Source organism: Hyaena hyaena, unplaced genomic scaffold (assembly GCF_003009895.1).
Source record: "Hyaena hyaena isolate Hyena2069 unplaced genomic scaffold, ASM300989v1 scaffold_118, whole genome shotgun sequence".
NCBI classification, from domain to species: Eukaryota; Metazoa; Chordata; class Mammalia; order Carnivora; family Hyaenidae; genus Hyaena; species Hyaena hyaena.
This window is the reverse complement of record NW_024080751.1, coordinates 3,283,917-3,311,652: the sequence shown is the minus strand read 5'-3', so window position 1 is coordinate 3,311,652 and position 27,736 is coordinate 3,283,917. Positions and strand designations below refer to the sequence as shown.

General features: G+C 52.2%; 4 protein-coding genes across 12 annotated transcripts in view; 2 read left to right on the top strand and 2 right to left on the bottom strand.

Annotated features, from left to right (window-relative positions):
* SYCP2 (synaptonemal complex protein 2) overlaps positions 1 to 3,687 on the bottom strand; it is a 79,610-nt gene extending 75,923 nt beyond the window's left edge. For 7 of the 8 annotated variants that reach the window (XM_039236980.1, XM_039236983.1, XM_039236982.1 and 4 more), the window contains exon 1: positions 3,464 to 3,687. The gene's annotated coding sequence lies outside the window, so the exon portion shown is untranslated. Of the gene's footprint in view, positions 1 to 3,101; positions 3,360 to 3,463 lie in introns of those variants that run through there. The other variant, XM_039236981.1, reaches the window with a different exon arrangement.
* A 1,148-nt stretch (positions 3,688 to 4,835) lies between these two features.
* On the bottom strand, positions 4,836 to 8,342 carry PPP1R3D (protein phosphatase 1 regulatory subunit 3D). The gene has a single exon (XM_039236989.1). The coding sequence runs from the start codon at positions 7,963 to 7,965 to the stop codon at positions 7,072 to 7,074; it is 894 nt and encodes a 297-aa protein (XP_039092920.1). The 5' UTR covers positions 7,966 to 8,342; the 3' UTR covers positions 4,836 to 7,071.
* Positions 8,343 to 8,484: 142 nt separating this feature from the next.
* Positions 8,485 to 16,481, top strand: FAM217B (family with sequence similarity 217 member B). Of its 2 annotated transcripts, none has more exons than XM_039237062.1 (4): positions 8,485 to 8,567; positions 10,121 to 10,235; positions 10,348 to 10,433; positions 12,270 to 16,481. In XM_039237062.1, the coding sequence occupies exon 4, from the start codon at positions 12,274 to 12,276 to the stop codon at positions 13,393 to 13,395; it is 1,122 nt and encodes a 373-aa protein (XP_039092993.1). In that variant the 5' UTR covers positions 8,485 to 8,567; positions 10,121 to 10,235; positions 10,348 to 10,433; positions 12,270 to 12,273; the 3' UTR covers positions 13,396 to 16,481. The 2 variants fall into 2 exon arrangements, with proteins under 2 accessions (XP_039092993.1, XP_039092992.1); XM_039237061.1 differs by having other exon boundaries at positions 8,485 to 8,682.
* A 9,003-nt stretch (positions 16,482 to 25,484) lies between these two features.
* Positions 25,485 to 27,736, top strand: part of CDH26 (cadherin 26) — a 43,021-nt gene continuing 40,769 nt past the window's right edge. Inside the window, exon 1 of the mRNA XM_039237047.1 lies at positions 25,485 to 25,550. Within this exon, the coding sequence (XP_039092978.1) occupies positions 25,485 to 25,550 (66 nt within the window). The remainder of the gene's footprint in view (positions 25,551 to 27,736) is intronic.

The window sequence follows — 27,736 nt, the reverse complement described above, 5'->3', positions numbered from 1 at the left end:
CTCTCTCTGACCCTCCCCTGCTCACGCTGTCTCTCTCTCTCTCCTAGAAATAAATAAAACATTAAAAAAAATTTAAAAAAAAAACAAAGAGAATGCAAATGCACACTCAATGCATATATTGTGAGTTCATGTATACATAAAGCTTCATAAATCAGAGGAAAAAGGTAAACTAGTTGATAACTGGTATTAGGAAAACTGACTTACCACATGAAAACAAATTAGACCTCTATCTCTCACCATTCACAAAAATAAACTCTAGCTGAATTAACTACCCAATGTAATAAGTAAATGTTTTTATAAAAACTATTAGGAGGAATACATACAGGAGGGTATCTCCATGACCTTGTAATACAAAAGGATTTAAGACATAAAAAGTACAAAGCAAAAAATAGGAACTTTTTGTACATCATTGTCCCTCTCTTACACACACACACATACACACACAAATTTTACTGAGGAGCACACAGGAATCTCTACTGATTCAGAATCCAGCACTAGCCCGGCAAGTCCGAGAACCATGAACATAGTAATTCTTGTAATTCACAATCTTCAGGCCCCAGAGCAACCCTCTCCTTGCCCATGCCCTTGAAGGAAGGGGACTGCAGTTAGTTACACTATTCTGCTTATTTTATAGATGTTAGAATCTTCTATTGAAAAAGGTTACAGGGCTGGTGGGAGGGGCTAAAACAATGCTGAGCAGGCTGTAGGTTGTGCTCCTACTGACATTTATGGAAGTAGAATGTGAGAAACATGAGTGCTTAAGTATGAGAAAAGACATTAATTCACTGCCAAATCCTTCTTCCAGCAGAGCAAGAATACAGCTGATTCTTGCATAACGAAGAACTGGTTCCTGATAGTGCCAAATGCCCATTTTCTTGCTTTTCTTTGCATTCCAACTTGTGGCTTTGCAAGTACCAGCAGCTACAATAGCTGCACATGTGACGGAGGAAAACTGTGTAGTTCTACGTGATTCATATTATTCTTTAATTTGTACACATGTAAATCTAGACACAAACTGCATAAACATAATATGGATTCTACCATGGTAGAAGGCAAGTAAACACTAGAATTGACTATGTTTATAAAAAATTTAATAAGATTCAATTATTAAAAAATAATTTCACCATTATTAAAATATTTTAAGATTAATGTTCATTAATAATTTGTATTTTAGCTTACTCTTAAGAGAATTTTAGTATTTCAAAAAATTTTTAAAGAAAAATTTTTATACTTTTTCATGTTTTTATGAAAATATTCTCAAATTAGATTTTGAAAACAATTACATCTTGTTTTAATCTTTAACTCATACTGTCCAGAGAACACAAAAGTTTTGATTATAACATATTGATGATTTATCCAAAATTAAAAATTATGGCATATATAACGTCTGATTTATGTAGATTGAGATTTTATTCCTTATCCAAAATTCACCAATCCATCACCAAAGATTCAGTTAATCTTTGATACCGTGCCAACATTCACTCATAAAAACAATAGCTCTACACATACTTGTCTATTTTATTGCATTGAAGGTATATTTGTAAAACTGAAGACTAGAACATTTTATTTCACATTTGAAAACTGATTAAAAAGTCTGAATACTTAAAATATATTTTAGGGACATCAATTTGTACTCTCTTCCCAGGACAACTGTGGGGGCAGGCATGCCTACGACCTTGCGCTTTTCCGCCTCCACAACTGAAACAATTTGGATGTGAATCTAAAACATAATTTACGAAGTACTCTGAAACATGAAATACAGCAAAAATTACTTACGGCCAAGTGGCACAAAAATGCTAACAAGACGGTGTAGTTCCCAGACTACTTTGCTGCAAGATATCAGCCCAGGACAACTGATTAGTATCCACGCAGGCCGAGCGGACAGTGAGGAAACGAACAAGCCAGGGACCCCCCCCCCCAGGGACCCCTTCCCCCCCGCGCCAAGGCTGAAGCATCCTGGCCTCCAGAGAGCCAGACACTCAGTACCAGTGATTAAACAAGCCTGACATTTGCCACCGAGGTTACGCTGACTAGGAGGAAACAAAAGGGATACACTCAACCACCTGCACGAGTGACCCGCCCCCCACATCCGCCCTAAGTACCACGCAGGGGAGGGGGCAGCCCGCACGAGGGACGCTTTCCACGGAGTGTGGGGCTGAGGTCTAAGCAGGCTCTGAACCCGGTCCACTTAACGGTAAAACCCAGAACCAGCGAGGTGGTGAACGCGAGCACGCAGGCGGAGGGGAGGACTGAGGTTCTGGAAGCCACCAGACGACTCGAGACGGGGGGGGCGCGTCCTTGCCCCGCAAAGCTGAACCGACACTGGCAGCCCCGGATCAATACCCGGCCGCTCACAGGCACACATGCAAAGGAGCGGCAGGGACGGGACGACGGGCGGGCGGCCGGGGGCCGGGCCGGGAGAACGGGGGCCGGGGAAACGGAGGACTGGAGGGCGGCGGAATGGAGGGACGGGGTCTGGGCGCCTGGAGGACGGGAAGGGAGCCAGCACCACCCTCTCTGAAATGCTAACCCCAGCAATGTCGCCGAACACCCGTGACGGCATCCCCATGGCGACCGGCACGCGCACCCATTTTATCATGAGGACGGGCAGCGCTCCAGGGCACGGAAGGCCGGGGAGCGGCGCACCGGGGCCCACGGCCAGCACCCCCGCAGGTGGAAGCGCTGACCGGCCCCGCCCAGCACCCCGGTGGGAACCGCGGACAAGCCGGCTGCGCCGGAGGCCAGGCCCCCACTCTGGCCAGCGGCGGCCGGCACGCCCCCGGCACGCCCCCGCCGGCCCCCGCCGGCCTCCACCGACTGGCGAGGTCCGGCCCCAGCCCCGCCCAGCTCCTCCCGGCCCCGCCCCCGCCCAGCTCCGCCCCCAACTCCACCCCGCGATCTGCACGAGGCCCGCACGGCCCGCCCGCCTGGGGTCCTCCTCTCAGCCGCCGCCGCGCCGCCCGGCCGTTTTCACAACGGCTACGCCTCAACCGTCAGGGGACTGGCCGCCCGCCCGCCGCCGCCTGAGGCCGGCCCGGCGCCACGGGCCCTCTCCAAACAGCCGCGCCATCAGGGAGGCCCGCCCCGGCACCCTGCTCAACCTGTGCCTGGAGAAAGCCTCCAGGTCGCGCCCAGGGAGCCGCCGCCACCGCCGCCGCCCCGCGGAGCGTCTCCGACCTCAGCGACCGCCTCAGCTCCTCACCTCAGGCGGCCGACGGAAAGCGGGAAGCGCCTACCCAATCGGCGCCGCGTGCGTGCGTAACCCCGTCCAATCAGCGCGGCGCGCAGGCCAGGCTCCGCCCCTCGTACCCGTGAGCGGCGCTGGGGTCGCCTGAGGCCGGAACCAGGGGCGCTATGGGGGCCTTGGCTCCTGGCCATCGGGGTAGGTGGGCTGCCGCGCGGAGGCCGCGACCCCCCCCCTGCCCTCCCGCGGTGCGCACCCGCCCCAGGAGCCCTGACTTGCCTCTACAGGACGCCGGTCCGCCAGGGAGAGTCCCGGGCTACCCACCACCACGCTGGCCGTTGACGGCGGGACGGGGCCGTAGAGCCTCGGGGGTACCAGCCGAACCTGCGAGGGGGCGGGGGTCCGACTCCCTGGAAGGAACACACGCTGTGGCCCGCGGAGGACCACGGAGCCTGGCCACGCAGGTCCCCACTGACCCTCGAGCCCTGCCCTCTGTGGCCTGACTCACCAGGCCGGCCGCCTGCCCCACCTGGCCACGCCCCCGAGGGCCACGCCCCCGGCGCCACGCCCTCACCGTCATTTCGTAGAAGCCGGAGGTGGCGGGCCCTGTGGTCCTCATTAGCCAAACCGCAGACCCCGAGCAGCACCCGGCTGAAGCCGTCTGGGGGTGGTGCCGAGCAGTCATGAACAGTATATTTCCAGGCGGTTTGGAGCATTCCCATTTGAAATTTAAATAAGATCAGTGGATGCTTGTTGTTTAAAACATGCATGGATACACAGATACAGCAGACCAGCCCTTCAAAATTTAAAGTACTGATTTCTCATCTTGCCACTTTTTAGTAGAGAGGAAAAAAATATTTGCCCCTTCTATTGTTTCGTGCGTCTGGAAAGCATAAGGATTGTTTAGTAATACCACATGGAAGATCAAAGCTGGTCACTTAATCTTATTAGAATTGTTCTTAAATAGATCCTTAAGAGTGTGGAAGTAGATGGAAAAACCTCATCCATTAATCATAATTGGGCTTTCAATTAAATTTAACAAGCACTTACTGGGAACACCCCATCACAGGGCAGAGCAGGTATAGGTTTGAATGTTGACTTTGCAGCTTACCAGCTGTGGGTCTTTTGAAAAATTAGGCCTCTCTGAGCTTCATTCTGGCGGCTAAGAAAATAGGGACATTATCTACCAGGTAATTTTCAGAGTTAAATGAAATCAAGTATGTGCAGTAGCTATCACTGTGGGCAAGCCAGTGAGAATGAGTGCACGATAAAGGTCGGTTTCCTTCCCGTGGGTGCAAGGCTCTGTACTGGGTGAGGGAAGCCAGGGGGATGCAGCTAAACACTCCTCACTCCATACGCAGGAATCAGTAAGCATTGAAAGAGAATAACTATCCTGTAGTCTACATTCCCCTAGAGCTTTCTTCCTGTGCTAGCATCGACCTGGCATAAAGACTGTATTTCTGTTTCTCAAAGACATACACAACTGTGCTGAAGCTGAGGTACAATCACACAATTCTTTTTCGACAAGGCCCTACATTTGATAGTGCTTTCGGAAGGATAAGACTTAATGTATGACACAATTTAAACAATCAGGAAGTTTCTCAAGTCTTGTGTCTATCATTAGATGGCAAGAAAAACACTCTTCAGATAACAATGTATGCATATACTTTAATATTTAGGCTTGAGTGAAATCATCTTAATGACATTAAAATATGTTTGGGGATACAACCCCACCATTGCACAATCCACTGCAAAATGTTAACATCTAAGCAACATAACTGTGTTAAGGTCTGAAAGTTCTCCTTAAGCTGAACTTTAACAACTTCTGTATCAACTAGGCAGGACTATTTAAGGTTCTGAATGTTTACATGTTGATTTTTTTAAAGGCACGTTGAGGTTCTCTTAATATCGAAGATAAAACATGTACTTTATATTCCATGACCAGAATCTTTTTGGCAAGTGACTGTCTCATGGATAAAATTCTTACATGCCTTTACACAACAATACATTTGGCAGCTCTGACTCTTACACCTGAATGCTCTGGACAATGGTCTTGCATTCTGGGCTGGGGCCAAGGACATAGCAGCCAAGGCTCTCACAGGCCTGCTGACCTAATTGGACAGTTTATTAAACAGCAGGAAATGGAACCAGCCTTCCATCCCTCTTGCATATCAATGTAGTGCACAGTGCTAATAGCCAAAGCTTGTTCACTTTAATTACAATGCCTTAAATCAAAATTCAGTGTTGTTATCATCAAAAGGTGCCAAAGAAAGCCATCCCTCTTGTTGGAATTTTAGAAACCCAGAGGTTGCAATAATAAAAAGAAGTTGGTTGAGAGGCAAAAACACATCTTTCACTTATTGATTTGACAAATGTCAAAAAGTATTCAAAAATTTAGAGTGGCTTTATTGGTGACAGCTACCAGAGATTAATCCCACTGGTTTCAGCTGTATCAGAACCAAACATCACAAGCTGGAAGGCCTGTTTGTCTTGGTTGGGTCTTCACACCTCACTGCTGGCACCTGCTGTCAGAGACCGCCACTCAGCACCAAAAGAAATGATCGGCGCCTTGCTGGGAAATGTAAGTCACTGTGGCATTCAGCAGGGGACAATGGCTTTGACTTCTTGGTTGGAGATTTAAAAAAGAAGAAGAAAAAAAAAGCATTTAACAGTTTAAAAACTGGGGTGAAAAGCCCAGACAATGTTAGAAACTCTAACTGAAGGCACAAAGAATAAAGTTGGCAGGTGGCTGATAAAACCGGGCATATACAAACACAATTTAAAACGATTAAAAAGTGTATTTGTGATTTTTTTTTTCCTCTAGGCTCTGGCTATTGATGAAAACACCTTCCAGTTCCACTTGGTAACCCAACTTCTGCAAGATGACCCTGGGGATTTTCTGACACTTAAGCAGACATAAAAAAGAGTCATCTTAATCATCAAAAAGGTAATTGCAAAGGGCACTGTTGTCTGAAATTACGCTATAGAGCCGCCTGGAAATTGAGATAACTTAAGGCAGAATTCCTTCAAATGTTTAGGTAGTCTCAAACCTAAACAGAATGGCCTGATAACATGCGGATACAGAGAACTGTCAAACGTGAAGAAGGGAAACTCACTCACGAAGTGAGAAAAGAGACGCGAAGAGAAGGGGCTGTTTTGCTAGTTTAAAAGTTAAGCTTTTTCCTGTTCCCTGGCTCTTGACGTAGGAGACACACGGCCTAACCAGGGCAGCCTGAACTCCAAGGAATGATTGTATGATGACTGATGAGGCATAAATTTCCTGCCTATTAATAGTTTCCCACTGTTAGAGGTCTACAGCCTTTGGCAAGCAAGTCTAGTGTCAGGTTTTCCTTGTCCCGGGGCAGAAATGCCTCAAGGAACCACGGTGGGAGTCACACCTTACATTCTGTTTACAATGGGCACAAACACAAGACTGACTTCTTCTTTAGCTTGTTAAATCCAGAATGTTCCTGAGAAGGCATCCAGTAAGGGTAAAATGTTCCAACATCACAATGATAATAAATAACAGCTACGTTTACAGAGACCCACTCAGGACACATGCACAAGCCACAGGCCTTTCCAACCAACACACCGACCGGCCCTCCCTGGACCCTTGCCAGACGGGCCAACACTGCCATGCATCGAACCCCCCCCCTCTCCCGGCGCATGACACGACTCGGCCTTCTGGCCACCTGAGGCTACTTCTGAGACCCAGCGACACAGGCGGTTCAAGTAGAAGATGGAAAGGGCCACTTCCCCGGGATCCGGCAGCGGGAAGGGAGGCCAGAAGCCTCCGGCAGGGGTGGGGGGGGGGTGAGTAAAGGTCGCCGCGGGCGCAGAGTGCCCCGCGCGGGAGGCACCGCGGGGCGGCCTCCGAGGGGGCGCGCTCAGATGAAGTGGATCCAGCTCTCTTCGCACTCCCCGCGAGGCATGTGCAGCGCGTGGTTGCGGCACGTGAGGCTGTAGTCTCGGCCGTGGTTGTTGTCCCAGTACTCGGCGCCGGCCACTCGGTAGCGGAGCGCGAAGTGCACGCGCGAGCCGAGCGCCAGCAGGAAGGGCGGCACCGGGAAGCCGAAGGCGAAGACATCCTCTGTGCCCGCCGCGCCCGCGGGCCCGCGCCACCTGGCCGCCGCCTCGTGCGCGTTGCGCCAGTCTGAGAAGGTGTAGCGCACCGCCACCTGCTTCTCGAAGGCCACGTTGCGCACGCGCACCGTTCCGCTGATGCCCAGGTCCGAGCAGGTGACGCGCTCCAGGCAGACGAGCTGCCGCCCCAGGCGCTCGCCGAAGTCCGCGGCCTCGACGGGCGGCGAGAAGTCGGGCACCAGGCACTGCAGGGTGAACTCCAGGTCCTGGCTGCTGCAGCACAGGTCCGAGTTGATGGCGAGGCGCGACAGCACGTGCAGCGGCACCGACGGGTCTTCGCCCGCGTTGAACACCTTGACCTGCGCCAGCTCCAGGCCCAGCGCGTCGGCGAAGCGCACGCGGAGCTGGCGGCTGCAGCCCGGCCGGCAGGCGGCTCCCGGCGCGCCCCCGGCCTTCTGGCGGCGCTCGGGCGAGCTGGGCAGCGAGCGCGCCCGCCGCAGGATGATGGGCCGGAGCGGAGGGTCGCAGCCGGACGGCTCCGCCGGCGGCGGCGGCGCGCGGCCCGGGCTCCCGGGGGGCCTGCAGGGCCGTGTCCCCGGGGCCGCGCCGCCGTCCAGGTCTGAGAGGCAGCTGAGGCTCCGCGGGGCGGGCTTCCGGGACCCCGGGGGCGGCGCCGCCGAGCCGGGACCTCCGGACATGGCCCGGCCGGCCGTCGGTCGACGGGGAGGCGGTACCGAGGGGCGGCCTCCGGACCCCGCGCCCGCTACCTCGGGGTCCCCGCCGGGCCGGAACGGCAGCGTCCACGCAGCCTCCGGGGCAGGCTGCGCGCTCCCCGCGCCCGCCACCGCGTCCCCACCTACCCCCCGAGTCCTGGCGCGGCTCTTCCGCCTCCTCCGGCCGCGAGAAAGGAGCTCGTCTGCGGAGACAGGAGTGCTTCTGCTCCGGGGGAGAGGAGGCTTTTCCGGGCGCCCCCGGAGGCGCAGGGTGGCGCCTCCCTTTGGCCGCCGCGGAGCTTCCCGGCGGGGAAGACTGCGTCGGTGGAGCCGCCCCTCCCACCTTCCCCGCCCGCTGCGTTACTTACATGGCTGCAACTTGTCGGGGCGCAACTTCCCGGCGAGCCTGCGCCCCGCCCCTCGTGACGCCGCCGCGCGCCCGCCCCGCCGGTGGGGCGCAGCCCCGGAGCCCGCCGCGCCGCCGCCACCCCGGCCCTGCCGCAGCGCGCCGCAGCCCGGCCTCCGCGCCCGGCCCCGGGAAGGCCGGCGGGCGGCCGCGTCCCGTGTCCTCGGCGACCGCGGAGCAGGTCTGATCCGTTTCTGTCTGCGTCTGCCCGGCCGCTGCGCCGATCCACCGTAGATCTGTGTCTGCACAAGCGGAGGACGGGGAAAATGCATGCGGCGGGCCCTGGGATTTCTGGGGTACGGGGGGTGGGGTGGGGGTGAACGCAAAACAGGGGCCTCTCCGGGAGCTGGTTCCCGGGCCACGCCGAAGTCCCTGGGCTAGCCAGCTCTTTGGACGTGTGCACTGCAACCTGGAACCCCGGCCAGACCCAGGGAGCCCCGCTGCGTAGAGGACAGGCGACCCGACCACACGTCACCCACAATGCTTTGCCGCCCGGACCGCCAGCCTGTTAGTTCCCTGGAGGGTGGGGAGGGGGCGGCGCTGCTGCCTCTCCGTCTCCTGGCCCCTAGCCCGAGAGGAAGAGGTGGGAAGAGAGTTCATGCCTCGTGATGAACTATGCAGCTGCCCGGAGTCAGCCCCGGGCGCTGGGGACCAGTTTTGTAGGCAGAGCCTCAGACTTTCGCTTTGTGGCAGTGCAGCGCATCAGGGACAGCGGCAGCCTGCCTTCTGCACCCGAGGACCCCACGAGCCTTCCTTTCCGCTGCCACTCAGGAACTTGCCCAGAAAACGCTGCCGCTTAAGGCGCAGAGCGTGCCAGGTGTGGGAAGACGTGGGAGCTCACGTTCCAGACAGCAGTTTGGGGCCAGGCATTGTAGAGGGTCCCTTTTCACCGCCCAGAGGGACAGAGCAGAAGGAAGCCCCGACTATTGAAGGAGAGGTGGTAAAAGAAAGCACCCTTTCTACGTCGCAGATGAATCAAGCCTGTTGACTCTGGTAGAAGTCATTAATCGCGAGAGGCAGAAAAGGCACGCATGCTTATGAAAAGAACACACAGCGTTTCAGGAGGAAAAAGAGTCTTCTATAATCTCACCTTTTTTCTATTTTACGGAGGCAGGGGATATTATGGAAGAAAGTATTCATTCACTTTCCAATCAGGGCGTCCTTAGTAGGCCACCCACTGAGAATCAGGGAAAACAGCATTCTTGATAGGAGTCACCAGACTTGCACGGAGATAACACCGGTGCGATAGGTATTACTATACTGACAATCTTTTACTGGATTGAGGTGATCGGGAAGGCAGGAAGATTCAAGAGGAGCTTCCCCGTAAGTTTTAGTTCTGTGAGAGCAGGGATATGTGCATTTTCTAGGCTCTCCTGTAATTACTTGTTGAATGAATGAATGAGTGGACATGGGAAATGGAGTAATACCCCACAGATTTCCTGAAGGTGTTATTTCCAAGGAGACTCTGTGTATGTGAGGGGAGAGAGGAGGATTCCACTGGCAATGTTTATATCCACTGGCAATGTTTATAGTGCTCTGATTTTGCATCTGATATCCACCGTGAAAAACAAACAAGCAAAAAAGATGAAACTATAAACAGAAGGCAGTACCCTCCACCAACGTTTCAGTTCTATGCAAATAAATATTTCAGAACAAACAAGTGAAAACCAGCCCAGTACTGGGGGCAGGGCCGTTTGCAGTCCATACTTACCTACCATGTTCTGTTGCTAATAGTTCCGGTGGCCTGGAGGAGTCCTTTCCAAATATAAGAGGAATAAAGAAGCCACTTCCCCAGCTGTCATCATCTGCCAACAGATTGGGCAAGAATATTTCCAGCACCACAGAGAAGGTGATGTAATTTTGAGAGGAAATCTTACTTAGATTTGCTGTGCTGTTTTGTTTGGGGTGTGTGTGTGTGTCTGTGTTTTCATGGTATTTATGACTGCATGTCTGTTTTTTAGGCAGTCCATCAAACCCTAGATGATGATCAGCCGTGTGATTTTTTCAAGAAAGGGAATAGGGTGAATAAATGTCACCAGAAAAGCAGGTAAATAATTTTAATTGCTTTATCTTGCAAGTATCTTGCAGATGGCCCATTATATCAGTTCTCCAGATGGAATATGTGTGGCTGGAAAAAAAGTATGTCTGTGGATACAAAATACTTATGTTTTTGACCCATCAGAAATGAGTGGACAAAGTGGTTTTAAACAGTACTAGATAGTAAAAATTCCAGAGGCCATAATCCTGCCACTGTTAGCAGAATCTATAATTTTGGGTAAGCCCCTTAATCATCCTCCTTTGATGAGTTTTTAAATAAAAAGGATAATAAAAAGGATGCTGATAGTAAACCTTTATTGATATACACTGACAGAGTAAACAAAAGTTGTAACAGTATTGGTTATGAGTTCTATGTAATGATAATTCCTTTATCCATTTTTCCAACATATATTGAGCACACATTAGCTATTGGACCTGATTCAACACCCTCCGTATTTATTTTAAAAATAACACATTTTCAAATAATTGCTTAGTGTGGTAGAAACCACTGGACAGGTAACCTCTGAGCTTTCCAGAAAGCATGTTTACCACCCACTTTCTTTTGCCCTACCTGCCTTAATGTTCCTGAGAAGTTTTAGGAATCCTCGTGGGACGCTATGTGCTGAGTAAAAAGAAAAGAAGGTATTTTCCACTCTGATATGAGATCCTGCCGGGGAGTAAATCACTTCCGGGGAAATCATAGCCATGCTAGGGACATACACAGAGTTCATCATTCCCATCTCCCGCCATTCACAAGATAGCATGAATCCTGTCTTTTTCATTCATATGGTGTTTTAAGGCACCATGTGATTTTTCTCCTTTCTCATTTTAAACAGTTTTCCTGAGTGCACTTCCTATTTGAAAACACTCGAATAAGCTTTTGATGTGAGGTACAGGTTGTATATGCTACACTTTTTCATGTTAAGATTTTATTTATTTATTTTCCGGGGCACCTGGGTGGCTTAGTTGGTTGAGTGTTGGACTTCAGCTCAGGTCATGATGTCACGGTTTGTGAGTTCAAGCCCCCCTGTCTGGGGCTCTCAGGCTCTCTGCTGTCAGCACAGAGTCTGCTTTGAGTCCTCTGTCCCCCTTCCTCGCTGACCCTCCCCTACTCGCTTTCTCTCATCTCAAAGATAAATAAAGCCATTTTTTAAAAAGATTTTATTATTTATTTATTTTGAGAGACAGAGAGTGCAAGGTAGGGGAGATGCAAAGGAAGAGAGAGAATCTCAAGCAGACTCCACGCTGCAGGGCTCAATCCCACAGCCCTGGGATCATGACCTGAGCTGAAATCATGAGTGGCTTGCTCAACTGACTGAGCCCCCTAGGCGCCCCTTTCACGCTAAGATTTTAGGTGGCCCAGGATCACCACCAGCCAGTGACTAAGTTCTATACAACTTGCATTTTACCCCTTGTTTACTTTTCGTTGAAAAAAGGCTTGTCAAAGAACGCTGTGGCTCTTACTTGTCAGTGTCATTAAACACTGTTCATCATTAACAGAACAGATTGAGAGTTTACGACAGATTTTCTCCAAACTGGTGTTATTGTTGATGTTGTTGTTTTACATACACATGACTGATCTAAAATTATAAGCACGTTCAGAACTGTCAGTGTTTTTCATAAGGGACGGTGTCTGGTATCAGACAGAATCGCGCATCCCCTCTGGGCACCCGAAACGGCCCTTGAGTGGCGGCCCGTGTGGCCACTTGCTCTGTGAGCACCGCGGCTGGGCAAGGGCCGAGCAGGCCTTCCCGGGGACGGCGAATTCCCCGGATTCTTGTTTGCTGAATCAGCGGCAGGTAGATCTTGTCCAGTGAACTAAGAGTGACGGTTTTATGTCTCACAGCGACATGAATGCTGGCTCGGCTTGGACTAAAGCACAACGTTCAAAACCCTCTTCAGGAAAAAGGCAGAGTAAACCGCAGGCGCCCGCAGTGCCCTCCCAGCTGCCGGGGGACGCACGCCGAGAAAGCGCTTCCCCGGAAGGCAGACCCAAAAGGAGCCCCCTGGACCCCAGGTGTCGGGGCGCCTCGGGGAGCGAGCTGTTTCTCGACCTCCAGCGCGTGAAAGTCATGAAGGCGGACGAGGACGAGGACAGCGCCAGCGACCTGTCGGACTCGGAGAGAGTGGCCGAGCCGCCGCCGCCTGCGCTCGCGCCCCCCGAGCTGCGCCTGCGCGCCGAGGAGACGGACGCCGCCGACCCGGGCCTGGACCCGGACCCCGGCGCGGACCCGCGCGGCGCGCAGCCCACCTACCGCTACGCGGACTTCCTGCCCGCGCCGTTCAGCTCCTGGGACCTCCGCGACCTGGCCGTGCCTCCCGGCGCCGAGCCCAGGCCAGCGGCCCAGGGCGGCGCGGCGGGGCCGCTGGCCAGGTACGTCGCCAGGCTGCTGCAGCTGGAGTGGCTGCAGATGCAGACCGTCCGGAGCGAGAAGGGGAAGGGCGCCAGGGCCCGGCCGCTCACCGCCCCCGGCGCGGCCGGGGCCCCGAAGAGCCCGGGCGGAAGCAGCGGGGCGGCCGGCGCTCCGGCGAGGCCTCACCAGGAGGGGCCTCCCAAGCCAGGCGCTTCCCGAAGGAGAGAGCTGCAGCGCGAGGAAGCCCGGCCGTCCTACTACGCCTTCGACACCCGCCCCAAAGCTCTCCACGTGGGGCGCAGCCGCGGACCGAGTTCTCAGAAGCCAGCCCTCGAGGACAGGACAGAGGAGCAGAAAAAGAAATGGAGTAAGAGCCCCAGGCTGCAGCGCCGGGACCCGCCGCGCGGTGACAGCCGCCCCAGCGCTGGCGTCTGTGGAGGTGGAGGTGGCACTTCCACGCAGGGGGCGACGGTCAGGGACTCCTGCGGGGCCCCCATCCCGCCCGCTCCCGGGAGCCTGAAGAAGAAGGGCAGTGGCACCTGCTCTCAGGCCACCACGACCAGTGAGAAGAAACTCAAAACCAATGGAGTGAAGCCGAGCACATGCAGATTCAAGTAGTAACTGACGTGGTGAATTGCAAAGACCCCGGGCACCTAAACGTGAGTGCTCTTGCACAAGTCACAATACTGTGAATTTTAGGACGTTTTATGATGACTGACCTGTAAGTCGTTGACTGGCCCTTTAAGTGCATCCCCACCCCTCACCGCTGCCACACTGGGCTTCTTTCCAAAGAAAGGCGTCTTTCCATAAACCCTCCTTTGTCCTGACCGCCTCAAGCAAATGAGAGCCCTTTAGATAAAATTTTAACCAAGGTCTGTGCCATATGAAGGGAGGAGTGGCCAGCGGCACAGGGCAGGCGGCACCGTCCGCTCCCCGCCCGCAGCGTGCCTAGTGCGGAGTGCATACTGTTCTGCACCGCGTGGCATCTGGACCATCTGAAATCAAGTTCTTGGGGTCCTCCTCTAAGCCGTCCAAAGAGAAGTTCTGTCTGCTTCACCCCTAGGAGAAGCTTCAGCTCTTTCTCAAGTCAGGAAGCGTCTCTTTGGGGCAAAGTCATTTACCCCTAAGCTGCTTGCTCTTTCCAGACCGTGGGATCCAGTACATTCGTTTCCTGAAGGTGGTTCAAAGGTCGAGGTGGTGGTGAAGGCCACCTTCGGAGTCTTTGTATTTGGGGTTAAAGTCGTGTACAACCTGTGCTATAGGTTACGCGTCTCAGCAGGTCTGCTACCGTTCGGTGGGAGGTAAACAGGAAAGTTTTGGCAGCCAAGTGTTTTCGGCATGAATGGCTTCTGGAAGAAGGTTCCCTGGGAAAACCACGTTTTCGAGTTCATACATCAAAGGGCTACAGTTCGTACATCAAAGGCCTACAGTCAGACACACGCGGAGCCACACATGACTGTCACTGTCCTTCCATTACAGATCTGAGAGCTAGATATGCTGTCGTCTGTAGCCAACGTAAGGGTCTGGTTTACTTTCAAAGAGCAGGACTCCATCACCTTGCTTCGGGGCAGAGGAGTGAGGACACATTGCGGGATGGGGGGGGTGGAATAGGAATCGTAGGGGTCACGGAGTGCCCTTGGCTCCAGCCTAGATGCTTCTTATCTATTACCGTTAAGTGAGGCCTGCCTGTCCGTGCAGTTGGGCAGACGCCTCTGTTGATACTGTGAATATCTGTAGAATCTTCGGTCAGCTGCTGGGTATCAGTATGTTTCAGTGACTGTAGCTGATTTTGTGTCTTTAAATGCTCGCTCTCTTTGCTTTCATACACATTGGTTTTGATTTTTTCACCTCTGGGGCAAACTAAAAAGGTGGCTGTTTTCATTTGAAAACGCATGTGGCCTGCAGGCTCCGCGGAGCAGCCAGTGTGTCCCAGATGCTTCCAGTTAACAGCAGAAGGACAAGATGCATTTGCAAATAATGACAGTAACGGGCAAAAGGTCAATATTAAGGTCCCATTTTAAAATCCGACTTTAATAATATTAAACAACATACACTCCTTGTCATGGTTGGTTTTTTTCTTCCAAGACTTTATTTCCGGATTTTCACAGATTCCCTCTCAGAGTCTTATCTTTCACACCACCCTACGGGAGAAAGCACACTCCCAACACTAAGATCTCGTACCTTTGGACGCGAACAAAGACGCGTATCCAGTGGGCATCCCTTCCTGAGTTCTCAGTGATGCTGTAGCTTCTACACTCGGTGTCTGTCTTGCAGTCTGGAAACAGTGCTCTTCCGACCTCACCTTTCTGTGCTTCCTGAGTGGCACCCGTGTGTCCTGTGGCCGCCCTGCTCCTTGTGAAGGCAGATGGACTCATCCTTTATACACGGCTGGCGCCGCACCTCATTCACGAGCCTTTCTCTGCTCAGATTTTTACGCAGCTCTTGATAACGTTTCAGGGCCGGTGACTCTCTGTAAGCACATTATACACGTGTACATACTCCTGGCGCTAGTACTGCGGGCTTCAGGCTGAGCCGCCGCCGTCTCTGGTCATGCTCTCCTGCGTATTCTTGGACACCCCCAGGGTGAGAGTCCCTGGCTTCTTTGCCTTGCGCGTGTCGGAGCCGAGGACCATTGTGATTAAGAAATTTACAGGTGGTGCCTGAGAGGTTGCATTCCTTGCTCTTTGAGTTGAGGTTGGTCGCCTAATTTGAGGGATAGTTATAATGTCACATGTTAAGACCATTTTAAAAGCCTGTGAAAGTGACTTTGCCTGTTTACGTTTTTGCCTCCGGTCGATGCTCTATTTTCACCAGTATTCTCACAACGGGATCGGAGCGCCCGAGGAACCGTGTGGGTTCACTACAGAACATAAGCACAGTTTGAATTCCGTGTTTTCTGATACACATCCCCATCACAGCCCCCTTTTGTAAATGCTGCGGATGGGAGTGTGGCCATTTTCACACAGACGGCGCTGGCACGTGGGAGTCGGGATCTCCTCTGGCTGGTCAGGTCTGAGCCACCGAGTGCCCTGCTAGTCTGGGGACGTGAGTCATCCATTCAGTATTCAGAGAAGTGCCTCTTCTGGGGAATTGTTTACATCCATGTTGTGTTTAAACCAATTAAAATAATCCAAGGTAAAAAAAAAAGCAAAAGCATAGGGAATGTAAGAAGAGTTAATTACTTCAGGCTTAGAACCAATGGGAAAACGTAAAGACATACAAACACAGACTGCAAAATTATATCAGTATTAGCTGCAATTATTTAGACTGAGACTGTTTCTCAAATCTCTCATGGCTAGACTGGCCAAAGTTGTGTAAGTGACCTGTGGGGCGGGGTGGGTGCCCCGTGTCAGCAAAGATCGGGGGATGTCGTTGATCTTATGGCAGCTATGGGCTAAGGGGGAGGAAGGCTTGGAGTGGTTCTTAAGCTATTAGGTTAGTTTCCAGACAGACGAACAACCTTTACCTTTCGTGATTTAAATACTGCCTAAATCCCCTTATGCTCACTTACTTGAATAGTTAAAAATATGAAACGAAATGGTACTGGATTTCAAGGTAACAGAGAAGCAGGGTTTTTTATGTATTCATGTGCACGTACAGAGCTCCGTTTCAAATGGTCTGACTCTGGTGGGCATGTTTGTTATTTGCTGTTATAATTATTGTATGCTTGGTTTTGTACATAATAAAACAGAACGTGTATAAGTTTTTGTGAATCCGGACTTCTCCTTCCTTGAGATCAATTAAACAGTAGGAAGTATTGTCTGCAGTTTTTGGATGTGGTTTTGTTTTGCTTTTTCTCTTCCTGATTGTCTTTCCTCCCTGGTCACCTCACAGAACCACTCGGGAGGGGATTCTGCCCCAATCCTTTCTTAATACTGAGCAACGTACTAGTACTGGACGCACCTGCGAACCACCACTGGTACTGCTCTGGAGTCCCTCTTCCTCTTACGCCCCAGAAGGTGCTGATCGCCTGGGGAACCAGGACGGAAATCCAGTAAAAGTGAAGTGACACGTGACGGAAGGGGCTCACGCGTTAACTCACACATCCAGGACAGAGCACCGGCCGTCCCGAGGAGGGCACCTGGGTGCCGCATACACTCTGAAAGGCCCTTTTCTCCTTCTTCTAAACTCACGTCTGGCAAGCAGATGCATTCTCCTGAGTCTACCAAATAGCGGCGGCTTAAAAAATAATTCTGGGAGTGTTAAAAACAATTTCAACCGAGAAAATTTTATAGCTCTTCCTGGCTTTATTTAACGATATGTGAGTCAGGCAGCCTCCCATATGGAAAGGAGCCCCAGGGGATGTGCAAAAGGGAAAGGACGTTTTTAGGCAGAAGGGAGCCGGTACGAGGAAGTTGTACAAGGTCACTTTCGCTTCTGGGGTGGCCAAGGTCTTACCGGGCGGACAGCCTCACTAGTGCTGATCACATGACTCCTGACTGTCCCCGTTTAAGATCCTGCCCTGGGAGAGCCCACATGGAGTAAAGCTGGGTTCGGTGACTGGCCGATGGTCTTGTTATCAGGGGGCTTAAAAATAAAATATTTTGGTAGTTTGAAAATGAACCATGTTGGAAGTTTTAAGCGCTACATTTGTACATAAGGTGGTAGATTGTTCTTGGATGGGACTGTGTTATCATCCAAGAGGTGGCACCTTAACCTCCGGACCCAACCTAAAACCACCTCAGTCTACTTGTCTCCCCATCTGATTGCCTTTACACCTTAAAGCAACTATACCAAGTTTTATATAATGCTCGGTGAAATAACGTAGAGGAGTAATTTGTTAAAATATTCACAGAGATCCTGTTTCAAAAAATAGGACTTCAAATAGCCCTGTCCCCAGCAATTTGATATTTAAGGAATTAGCTCTGATAACACTGGGAAAATATAAAAAATAGAACAGTCATGAACACAGTTGTCCTCGCTTGGATGGTACATTAGAGGAAACCAATGTACATTTCTCTGTAGGTTACATTCAGCCCCTGTGGCTTCAAGCCGGTGCTGCGCAAACCGTGAGCCTCTCCTCACACCTGCTGAATGTGAAGGGGTTCAGCACACGCCACCCCAAAACGTGACAGTCTGGCATCCTGACTGCCTCGAGTCAAAGGCACTTGAGAAACAGCAAATCGAAGGAAAAGACTCTCACCTTCCATTTTCTTCAAAGAGGAGATGAAATTCCTAGATGAAAGACCTCCTCCCTACACCAGAAAGGAAGTAACCTGCTTATCATCAGGGATGAGAAGTTGAGGCTGAGAGAAAGCTACACACATTTTGTTTGTTAAAATGACCCTTATCTGGGGCTCCTGGGTGGCTCAGTCGGTTAAGCGTCCGACTTCGGCTCAGGTCATGATCTCTCGGTTCGTGGGTTCGAGCCCCGCGTCGGGCTCTGTGTTGACAGCTCAGAGCCTGGAGCCTGCTTCAGATTCTGTGTCTCCCTCTCTGTCCCTCCCCCGCTTGCCCTCTGTGTCTGTCTGTCTGTCTCTCTCTCAAAGATAAATAAACATTAAAAATTTTTTTTTAATAAAATGACCCTTATGTTCCTTAGTCTCCTCATATGGTTTCCTACCATTGCCTCTGTCCAATCTACTACCAAAGCAGGTAACTGTGGCCATTTCTTTGGGTGTCCATTCCTTAGGAAGTCTGTGTCACATAAAACTCCACAATTTACCTGCTTTTGTCCCTCTGATCTGTCTTATGTCAACTTAATCCTCAGGACCAGCCAAAAAGAACCCTAAGAGGGTACAGAGAAGCTGAGTTTGCCATCCCAAAATACCCCTCGTTCACATAGGGATTATTTCAGGCTGATTTTATTTAAGAAACAGCATACACAGAGGAAAAGCTCTGAAAACTGAGCAGAAGTTACCCTTTTGTAAAAGACACGCGGGGGAGGGCGCCATCTGTAAGGCTGCCTCCCTTTGGTACCAGGAAGAAGATGAGGAAATCTCTAGGAACACTTATCAACTCTTATCTCATTAAGGCCTGGACTTAAATCTGCAAAACAACCACAACCATTTATTATACTTTTCCTAGTAACTTCACAGAAGTGGCTCCCCACCCCCACGCTGGATATCTTCTGTGTTCAGCGGGAGGTGGTATTTAAGGTGGCAGCGCAAGCTCCCAGTCTGTGGGTTCGAGCCCCGCGTCGGGCCCTGTGCTGACAGCTCAGAGCCTGGAGCTGCTTCCGATTCTGTGTCTCCCTCTCTCTGCCCCTCCCCCGTTCACACTCTGTCTCTCTCTCCTTCAAAAATAAATGAACATTAAACAAAAATGTCTGCAAATTTGAAACGACTGCTTTGACCACGCACCCCCGGCTGGACTTCCTGCACTCTGGCCCAGCTAACAAGTGCTTCTGTTTATCTGTGTCCTATTTTCTCCAGAGCTTACGGGCACTGCTATCTCTCTGCCCAATAATAGGTCACTAAGTGGCTTGATTTATGGCCTCTGATAATCTGTGGGGCAAGCGAGTGATAAGCAACTCAGGGTTCTTGGAACACGTCCACGTTAAGCACATTTCCCTTACATTCATGCACCTTCTGCTTTTATTATTTTTTAAATTTTTTTAAAAGAGTGCGAACATTTTATTTCAGTTTTTTTTTTAAATGTTTTATTTATTTCTAGGAGAGAGAGAGAGAGACAGCGTGAGCAGGGGAGGGTCAGAGAGAGAGGGAGTCACAGACTGAAACAGGCTCCAGGCTCCGAGCTCGCAGTCAGCACAGAGCCCGACGCGGGGCTCGAACCCACGAACCGCGAGATCATGACCTGAGCGAAAGTCGGACGCTCAACCAACCAAGCCACCCAGGCGCCCCCATTTTATTTCAGTTTTATTTATTTTGAGAGAGAGACAGAACAAGCAAGGGAGGTGCGGAGGGAGAGAGGGAGAGAGAATCTCAAGCAGGCTCTCACCGTCCACACAGAGCTCGATGCGGGGCTCGAACTCACAGGCAGTGAGATCATGGCCTGAGCTGAAGTCAACAGTCAGATGCTCAACCGACTGAGCCACCCAGGTGCCCCTAGAATTGTCACTTGCCACTTCTCAGGCGTGAGAACCTCACCGTGCCCTCCGCTGGCCTTCCCGCCGCCTTCATCATGCCGGCTGCCAGCTTTACAAGAGTCACCACTGCCTGTCACCAAGCTTGGCCCCCAAACTCCTGTCTGGCAACATTCCCGCCCCCCGCACCGCAAGGGGAAAGAAAGGGAAGGCTTTGCTTTCGTCCTGTGTCGCTCAGCTTTCTAACTGCTGGAACGAAATGTTTTTTACTTATAGGTCTTACAGAATAATGAGATGAACAGTCTCCCAAGTTTAGCTGAAGATGTTCTAATTAAGGAACTATGTTTTTTTTCCCCTCAACAGGACAGTTTTGATGTGGGAGGAGACATGAAATAGCCCCAACTTTCTCTCTCTATCTCTTTCTCTCTCTCCTCTTTCCTGAAAAAGCATAAAAATATTTATATACATAAATCACTGAAAAAGAAAAGAGCTTGGTATGTCTACTATCAGTATAATTAGTATAAAATATACTTGCAAAAAGCGAGAAACAATTCAATCTGTTATATTTGGCAGCGTTTCTAACCACTCCCCACCCTTTCATCTATAACCACTGGTTGAACAAATCAGGGCAAGAGATGAAAATTTCTCCAAGGGAATGTTCTGGCCGCAGCTCTTGGTGGCTGACAAAATACTAAAACATAAGGACCACACTTTCTCATCAGCCTGTGCGACTATGAAAGCATCAACATAGAACAGATAAAAATGTCTCAGTCCCTTACAGCAGACCAGGAAATACAAATGACCAATTATTTTATTCTCACGTGACGCCTGCTCTCGGTAGGTATTGGGTACAGTGTTAGACACACAATATGTCTAGTAGGCTCAGAGTACACTTAGTAATAAGTTGCATTTTTCAGTGCTGGAGTCAAATCACTTTTCTGATATCTTCCCCCAACACCGTGCCGTAAAACTCTTCACACACACAGAGAAGTTGAGAGACCCGTGCAGTGAACACCTAACGCTCCCTCTGCAGATGCCACAGCTCCCAGCCCGTTGCCTGCCTTGTGCCCCCCTCGCCCGCCCGCCCGCCCGCCTCCCCCCAGCACCTGCCGCCCTCCGGTTTCCACCTGCCTCTGGTCCCTGGCCAGGGCGCCCGCGTCACTGCTCTGTGTTTTGGTGAGCAGTGGTCATTCTTCGTGGCAGGGCTGGGCTGGGGTTTTTGTCATTGTTCTATTTCATTCCTTAACTCTGCTGGACACTATTCCAAGACTTGTGAATTTGGAGAAACAGGACTTTGAATTGAGAACCTTTTGATAGGATAATAAATTTTATATAAGGGGCCATTCATGGAAAAGTGCCAACCACGGGGAAGCCTCACCAGGAGCCATTTAATTTGTTCTGAATCTGAGTTTTATTTATTTTTTATTTTTGAGATAGAGGGGGGAGACAGAGAGAGAGAGAGAGAGGGAGAGAGAGAGAGAGATGGAGACAATCCCAAGCAGGTTCCACACTCAGAGAGGAGCCTGACTTGAGGCTTAATCCCAGAGACCTGGGATCATGGCCTGAGCCGAAATCAAGAGTTGATCCTCAATTGACTGAGCCGCCCAGGTGCCCCTGATTCTGACTTCAAAGCAGACTGTTTGAGTCCCTCAGCTCCGACGTGGGCAATCTTCTGTGGGGGGGGGGGAGTGCCTATCAGTCCACTCCCCCCCAGCTTGCCTCCTGGTTAGCAGGTGAGCAGTCAGGGCCGGCGGGGGGGGGGGGGTGATGGTGCTTGGCCTGCTCTTCTCTTACTGCCCTCCTGCCCGCCTCCACTCCCCCTCCCCTGGGCCCTCCATCCTCCACACAGACAGGGGACGCTGAGGCAGAAGCAGCCACGTTTCCTCTTTAACAGACTGCCCTCCACACTTTCACTGAGGCTGGTTCGCCTCTGGGCAGAAGGCGTCCAGAGTCACACACCAGACCCGTCTCCGCCCGCGCACAGCAGCCCCCTCGGGAGGTGGGAAGAAGGCTCGTGCCCCACGCTTTCCTCCGTTGACATTGACTTGGCCCGTGTGGGAAAGTCCGCCTCCCGGCACGCCAGATAAACACATCATAGGGCATTTTCCGGTGCCCTCTCTAGGTCCTGATGTCGGCCACACCACACGTCCCGGATCCTCGGCTGGACACAGGGCCTGGTCAGCCACTGCCCTGTCCCAGCGGAGCTGGGATGGGGCGCCCGGCCCACAGCCTTGCCGTCACCCCCACCCATTCCCAGTGACTCCATTCACTGGAAAACCCCACCCACTGATTTCCCGAGATGGAAGAAAGCTTCGCATCCCTCCCTGGTATGAGGCAAGCTCACGGCAGCCGACCCCCTGCCCCGTGACCCCTCACATCCACCCACAGGGCACAGGGGGAGGGGGGAGGCTGGAGGGATGGCGGGACCAGTCCACACGCTTCTCTCTGCACAGACGGAGAAGGGACATGTTTAAGCTGCCTTCACTAAGTACCCTGAAAATGAAGCCTGGCGGTTGCGGGAACCTTGACTGACATGGATAAATCCAAGACAAAGTTAACCTTTAGCGGCACTCACAGTGTGCTTATCACTATAAAAAGTGCTGAGGGGCGCCTGGGTGGCTCAGTCGGTCAAGTGGCCGGCATCAGATCAGGTCATGATCTCGTGGTTTGTGGGTTCAAGCCCCTTGTCAGGCTCCGTGCTGACAGCTCAGAACCTGCTTCGGGTCCTCTGTCCCTCTCCCTTTCTGCCCTCTCGCTCAAAAATAAATATTTAAATACTTTTTTACAATGCTGAGAACTTGTGCTGGTTGGGCACCCCTTGAACACCTCAAGGTGAGACCGTGAAGTCCAGATAATTCGCTGCGGTTCGTTCCTTCCTTTTCACCCTCCCGCACCTTTATCTTTCAACCACATTTCATTCAAGGGTGTTCATTGATCCGGAGGCTGCCACCGTGTGGCTGCAAAGCATTACTACACTGTGAACACAGGAACGCTAGCCGGGCTTCTCTGCAGTCACAGAGGCTCAGGGCACAAAGGGAATTTTGACACCTTCTAGTTCTTTTTTTTTAATGTTTTATTTATTTCTGAGAGAGAGACAGCGTGAGCACGGAAGGGTCAGAGAGAGAGGGAGACACAGAATCTGAAACAGGCTCCAGGCTCCGAGCTGTCAGCACAGAGCCCGACGCGGGGCTCGAACCCACGAACCACGAGATCATGACCTGAGCCGAAGTCGGACGCTGAACCGACGGAGCCCCCCGGGCGCCCCTGACACCTTCTAGTTCTGACTCACCGGGGACATGTGGCAGGTGAGGCCCAGCGTCACTCAACCCAAATGAGAGAAGGACGCCTTATGGGAAAATGACGTCTTGCTCAGTTATTTTTAAATGTTTCAGGAGGTTGAAAATGTGGCTGTTTCTAATACATTAGAATACCAATTTCTTTCTATTGAAACCAAACATAAAAGCAGAATCCTTTATTGCAATTCCTCAATATCCCCCCAGATCCCTGTGGTCAGCACACTGTCTTCCCCAGCGTCCACCCCAGATCCCTGGGGTCAGCACACTGTCTTCCCCAGCCTCCCCAGATCCCTGGGGGTCAGGACACTGTCTTCCCCAGCCTCCGCAGATCCCTGGGGGTCAGCACACTGTCTTCCCCAGCCCCCCTCAGATCCTTGGGGGTCAGCACACTGTCTTCCCCAGCCCCCCCAGATCCCTGGGGGTCAGCACACTGTCTTCCCCAGCCCCCCCAGATCCCTGGGGGTCAGCACACTGTCTTCCCCAGCCCCCCCAGATCCCTGGAGGTCAGCACACTGTCATCCCCAGCCCCCCCAGATCCCTGGAGGTCAGCACACTGTCTTCCCCAGCACCCCCAGATCCATGGGGGTCAGCACACTGTCTTCCCCAGCACCCCCAGATCCTTGGGGGTCAGCACACTGTCTTCCCCAGCCCCCACCCCAGATTCCTGGGGGTCAGCACAGTCTTCCTCAGCACCCCCAGATCCTTGGGGGTCAGCACACTGTCCTCCCCAGCACCCCCAGATCCCTGGGGGTCAGCACACTGTCTTCCCCAGCCCCCCCCAGATCCCTGGGGGTCAGCACACTGTCTTCCCCAGCCCCCCCCAGATCCTTGGGGGTCAGCACACTGTCTTCCCCAGCATCCCCAGATCCTTGGGGGGTCAGCACACTGTCTTCCCCAGCCCCCCCCCAGATCCTTGGGGGTCAGAACACTGTCTTTCTGGCTCTCTCTTATCTCCCTCAGCATTATTCCAGGAAAGGGGAGCCCAGATTGTGTCTTCTGTTACTCCCACAAATGTTCCACATGGTCTCATTTTCCAGTTGATAAATTCTGAATTAATGATTCTAATTTAATCAAAAGTTCAGTAGAATCAATGGAATACCATGGAGTAAAATACCTACTTTGAAAATAAGCATAAAGTTATAAATTCGATAATTATTGTTCTGTTTCTATTTATGCACGGGAAATATTTACAAATCTTAAAATTATACTTGTTACTCTTTTCAATAATAAACTGTTATTTTGGATTGAGATAATAGACTAGTCACATTACAATATTCAACAGCATCTCACAGAGCCATGAATGGACAGGAAGAAAGGCTACCTTCTCCGTCCACTAAAGAACTGTTCACTATTTTAAAGAAGGTGTTGTGGTAACAAGGTGCTATGTTAAGGTGATCAGATTAATGGATCTCCAAGTTCATTTAAAATTTTTTTTTAATGTCTTTGTTTTATTTTGAGAGACAGAGAGCAAGTAGGGGAGGGGCAGAGAGAGAGGGAGACAGAGGATCTGAAGCAGCTCCAGGCTCTGAGCTGTCAGCACAGGGCCCGACACAGGGCTCGAACCCACAAAGTGAGAGATCATGACCTGAGCCGAAGTTGGATGCTTAACTGACTGAGCCACCCAGGCGCCCCTCATTAAGGCCCAATCACTGCAACCTTAAGTGCGGCTTGGGTAGAATCCTTACCTGCGCCTTTTGCCTGTGGTCTAGTGCGAACCCCACCAGTTTGGCACAGAGCCCCTGCCCGTAGGGCGTCTCTCTCTCTCTCTCTCTCTCTTTCTCTCTCTCTCTCTTCTCCCTCCTTCAATCCTAAAGTTGCAGAGTCAGCTAAGCTTAGCAGAGACTTTGGTAGCAAAGGTCTGTAAACCTCAGAGCCCTGAGGCATGGTTGGGATAAAGATGGTTGGTGCTTTGGAAAGTGAAAGGTGTTTGCATTTCCTCCCCACCCCCCAGTAAAGATAAGTTATTCTTTCTTGGGGACCTTTTGTGCCCCTTCTGTTTCAAAGCATAGGGGCCGTAGGAAATAGTCCCTGAAATATCCTGCTTCAGGAAGCGATCACAAGACATTCCACTTAGAAGTAAAGACAAACAAGCGAACCACAGGTGCTGGTGTCATGTTCCCCAAGCTGATCTAATCCCCTGGGGTCAGGCCCCAGCCGGGCTTCTGTGCCCATGACCCCGGCAACTATGTGTGTGAGGCAGGGCCGTTTTATTCCCCTCCACTCCCTTCCCGGGAACTTGATTGTCATCAGGAGGTTAAAGCTTAGGTCTCAGCCCAGCCCAGGCGCTCTGATAAATAGAGGAGGAGCCGGAGGAGACGAGGGTTTCTGGGACAAAGCGGGGTGGGAGGACCAGGCTGAGAGGGAAGGGATCGGGGCTCAGAGGCTCGGGGGGACCTGCGGTGGCCTGCGTGCATCCCCGCTCGGACATGGGCTCCAGGACCCGCCCCTCACCGCCACTTCTTCCAGTGCTGCTGCTGCTCCTGCTGCTACAGGTGAGCTGGGCAGGTGCTCAGAACCCGGGCGGGAGGGGCGCCTGGGCAGCTCAGTCGGTTAAGCATCCGACTTCGGCTCAGGGCATGATCTCGCGGTTCGTGGATTTGAGCCCTGCGTCGGGCTCTGTGCTGACAGCTCAGAGCCTGGAGCCTGTTTCAGACTCTGTGTCTCCCTCTCTCTCTCTCTGCCCCTTCCCCGCTTACACTCTTATTTCTCTCTCAAAAAATGAATAAATGTTAAAAAAAAAAAAAGGACCCAGGTGGGGATCCATGCGCGGCGGGGCTGAAGGCACAGCTCACGTTGGCCGAGCACAGCTGAGAGGAGCCGCGGGGAGCGCTCTGCCCGCGAGGAGGGCAGCTGCCGGGAGAGTCCGGGGTCTGGACGCTTGTAGGGGGGCATTGGCAGCTGGGCTCCCAAACGCATACAAAGGAGGGGCTGGTTCAGGGTCACAGCCTGTTTGGGGCAGTGGTGGAGACGGGCTAAGGTGTGACTTTATCTTAACACTGGTTTAAACAGTACACAGCATTTTCATTTAGATTTGTGTCGACCCCAGCTTCCCAAGGCTACTTCTCTTCCTGCCTCAAATAAGACGGAGAAAATCTCAGCCGTGTATGTCCCAGACGATCTGAGCAGACCGAGGAGGGTGGGAGGGCGTAACCCCCTCGCCCCCACACCCAGCCCTTGCCCCCTACCACCAATGCAAATACAAAGAATGGAATCAAGGTTAGAGAGCACAGGGCTAGCTGGATTCGTACTTACCCTGGGCGACTCAGTGTTGGGTCTGCTCGTCCTCACCGCCTGCCCCAGGCCCTCTGCAGGCAGGAGGGGCAGCCGCGAGGCTCGGCCGCAGTTCTCCCCGAGGGACTGGCCCCGGGCCCGCGGGTCTGACCGGCTTGCTCAGCATTCCGATCCAGCTCGTCCACTTCCGGCCGGGGGTCTGGGCTGACCACTTGACCTTGGTCCTCGCCGTGGCTCGAGCTGGACTCTTCTAGTTCACTGCAGAACTCCGGAGGCCCAGGGGCCTCCCCTAGAGGCTCCGACTGAGCTGATCTGGACAGGGGGGGTGGCCTGGCCCTTACGGCTTTCACTTGATCTTGTTAAGCCTCATTTTCTTTACCTGTAAACGGAGCCAAGGCTTGTTCTCCCTGCCCTGTGGTCGGAAGAGCGAATGAGGAGATGGCCGTGGCCGTTGTGCCCACGTGGTGGGGTCCTTCCGGTTTTCCAGCGGGGCAGAAAGTTGGGATTGCACGTAGCGCCCACGCGACAGCTATTTCCTGGATACTTGCTCTGGGCCGGGTGTGGGGGATGAACCCGTAAACAAGATGGGGGGGCACCCATGTGCGCCTGCACTCCAGTGAATCGGCTTCTGACATGAGTGCCTCCTTCAGTCCCAGCTGTGTGGCCTTTGGAGGATTTTCTTGGTCTCTCGTTGCCCCATCAGGTTGTGAATGTTCTTAACTGAACATACTCTCCTTGTGTCTCCAATACTTTGTTGAATCCTGTTAATAGCCTGTTTGAATCATCGTCTGTCTCCATCTTTCCCTTGCCTTGCCCTTGCCCCTAACCGGTCTCGTCAGAAGACAGAGGTGCGTTTTCCTCTTCTCTGTTGCATTAGCACCGAGCCCAAGCAAGTTCGTTCGCGTCCAAGGGCGTGTTGAGTCAGGGTGGGCAGCGGGCATTGGAGCGAGGGTAGTAATTCAGTGTTTACTGAAAGCAGCTTTCTACCGATCCCAGGGGATGGAGACAGACAAAAAGAAGGTGCTGTGGTAGGAGGCAGGGGGGTTAGCGATCTCCATTCTGGACCCTTAACAGGGCAAAGAGCTTTCCGCCCAGTGGGTGCTCAGTTATTTGATGAATTGGCCGTAAGTAACCCAATTCCTTCCCACTCCTCTCCTTGTCCCCCCAAGTTGGCTGACAACCGTCTCTGACATCCAAAACAGGTACCCACTGCCCCTCTCTGGTCTGAAATGTAAAGTCAGTCCCCGCCCTGTGGAGCCCTGCTACAGCGGTTTTCCTCTGACCCCCACCCCCCACCCCGCACCCCCACCCCCACTGTCGGGGGGGCATCGCTTTATGACGAACTTGTGAGTCTCCGGCAGGTTTTCACTTTTGCTCCAGATGCAGCCACAACCCTCAGAAGGGGAGTCCTGCCCCCTCCTCTTAGGTAATTTCTGGTCCCAAGGAC

What these genes read in the sequence shown, in the direction of transcription:
- PPP1R3D (XM_039236989.1), bottom strand. Translation starts at nt 7,965, where the DNA reads ATGTCCGGAGGTCCCGGCTCGGCGGCGCCGCCCCCGGGGTCCCGGAAG.
- FAM217B (XM_039237061.1), top strand. Translation starts at nt 8,657, where the DNA reads ATGCGGCGGGCCCTGGGATTTCTGGG. An exon ending in CGGGCCCTGGGATTTCTGGG is followed by an intron (nt 8,683 to 10,120) that starts GTACGGGGGGTG and finishes TGTTGCTAATAG; the next exon opens with TTCCGGTGGCCTGGAGGAGT. An exon ending in AAATGTCACCAGAAAAGCAG is followed by an intron (nt 10,434 to 12,269) that starts GTAAATAATTTT and finishes TATGTCTCACAG; the next exon opens with CGACATGAATGCTGGCTCGG.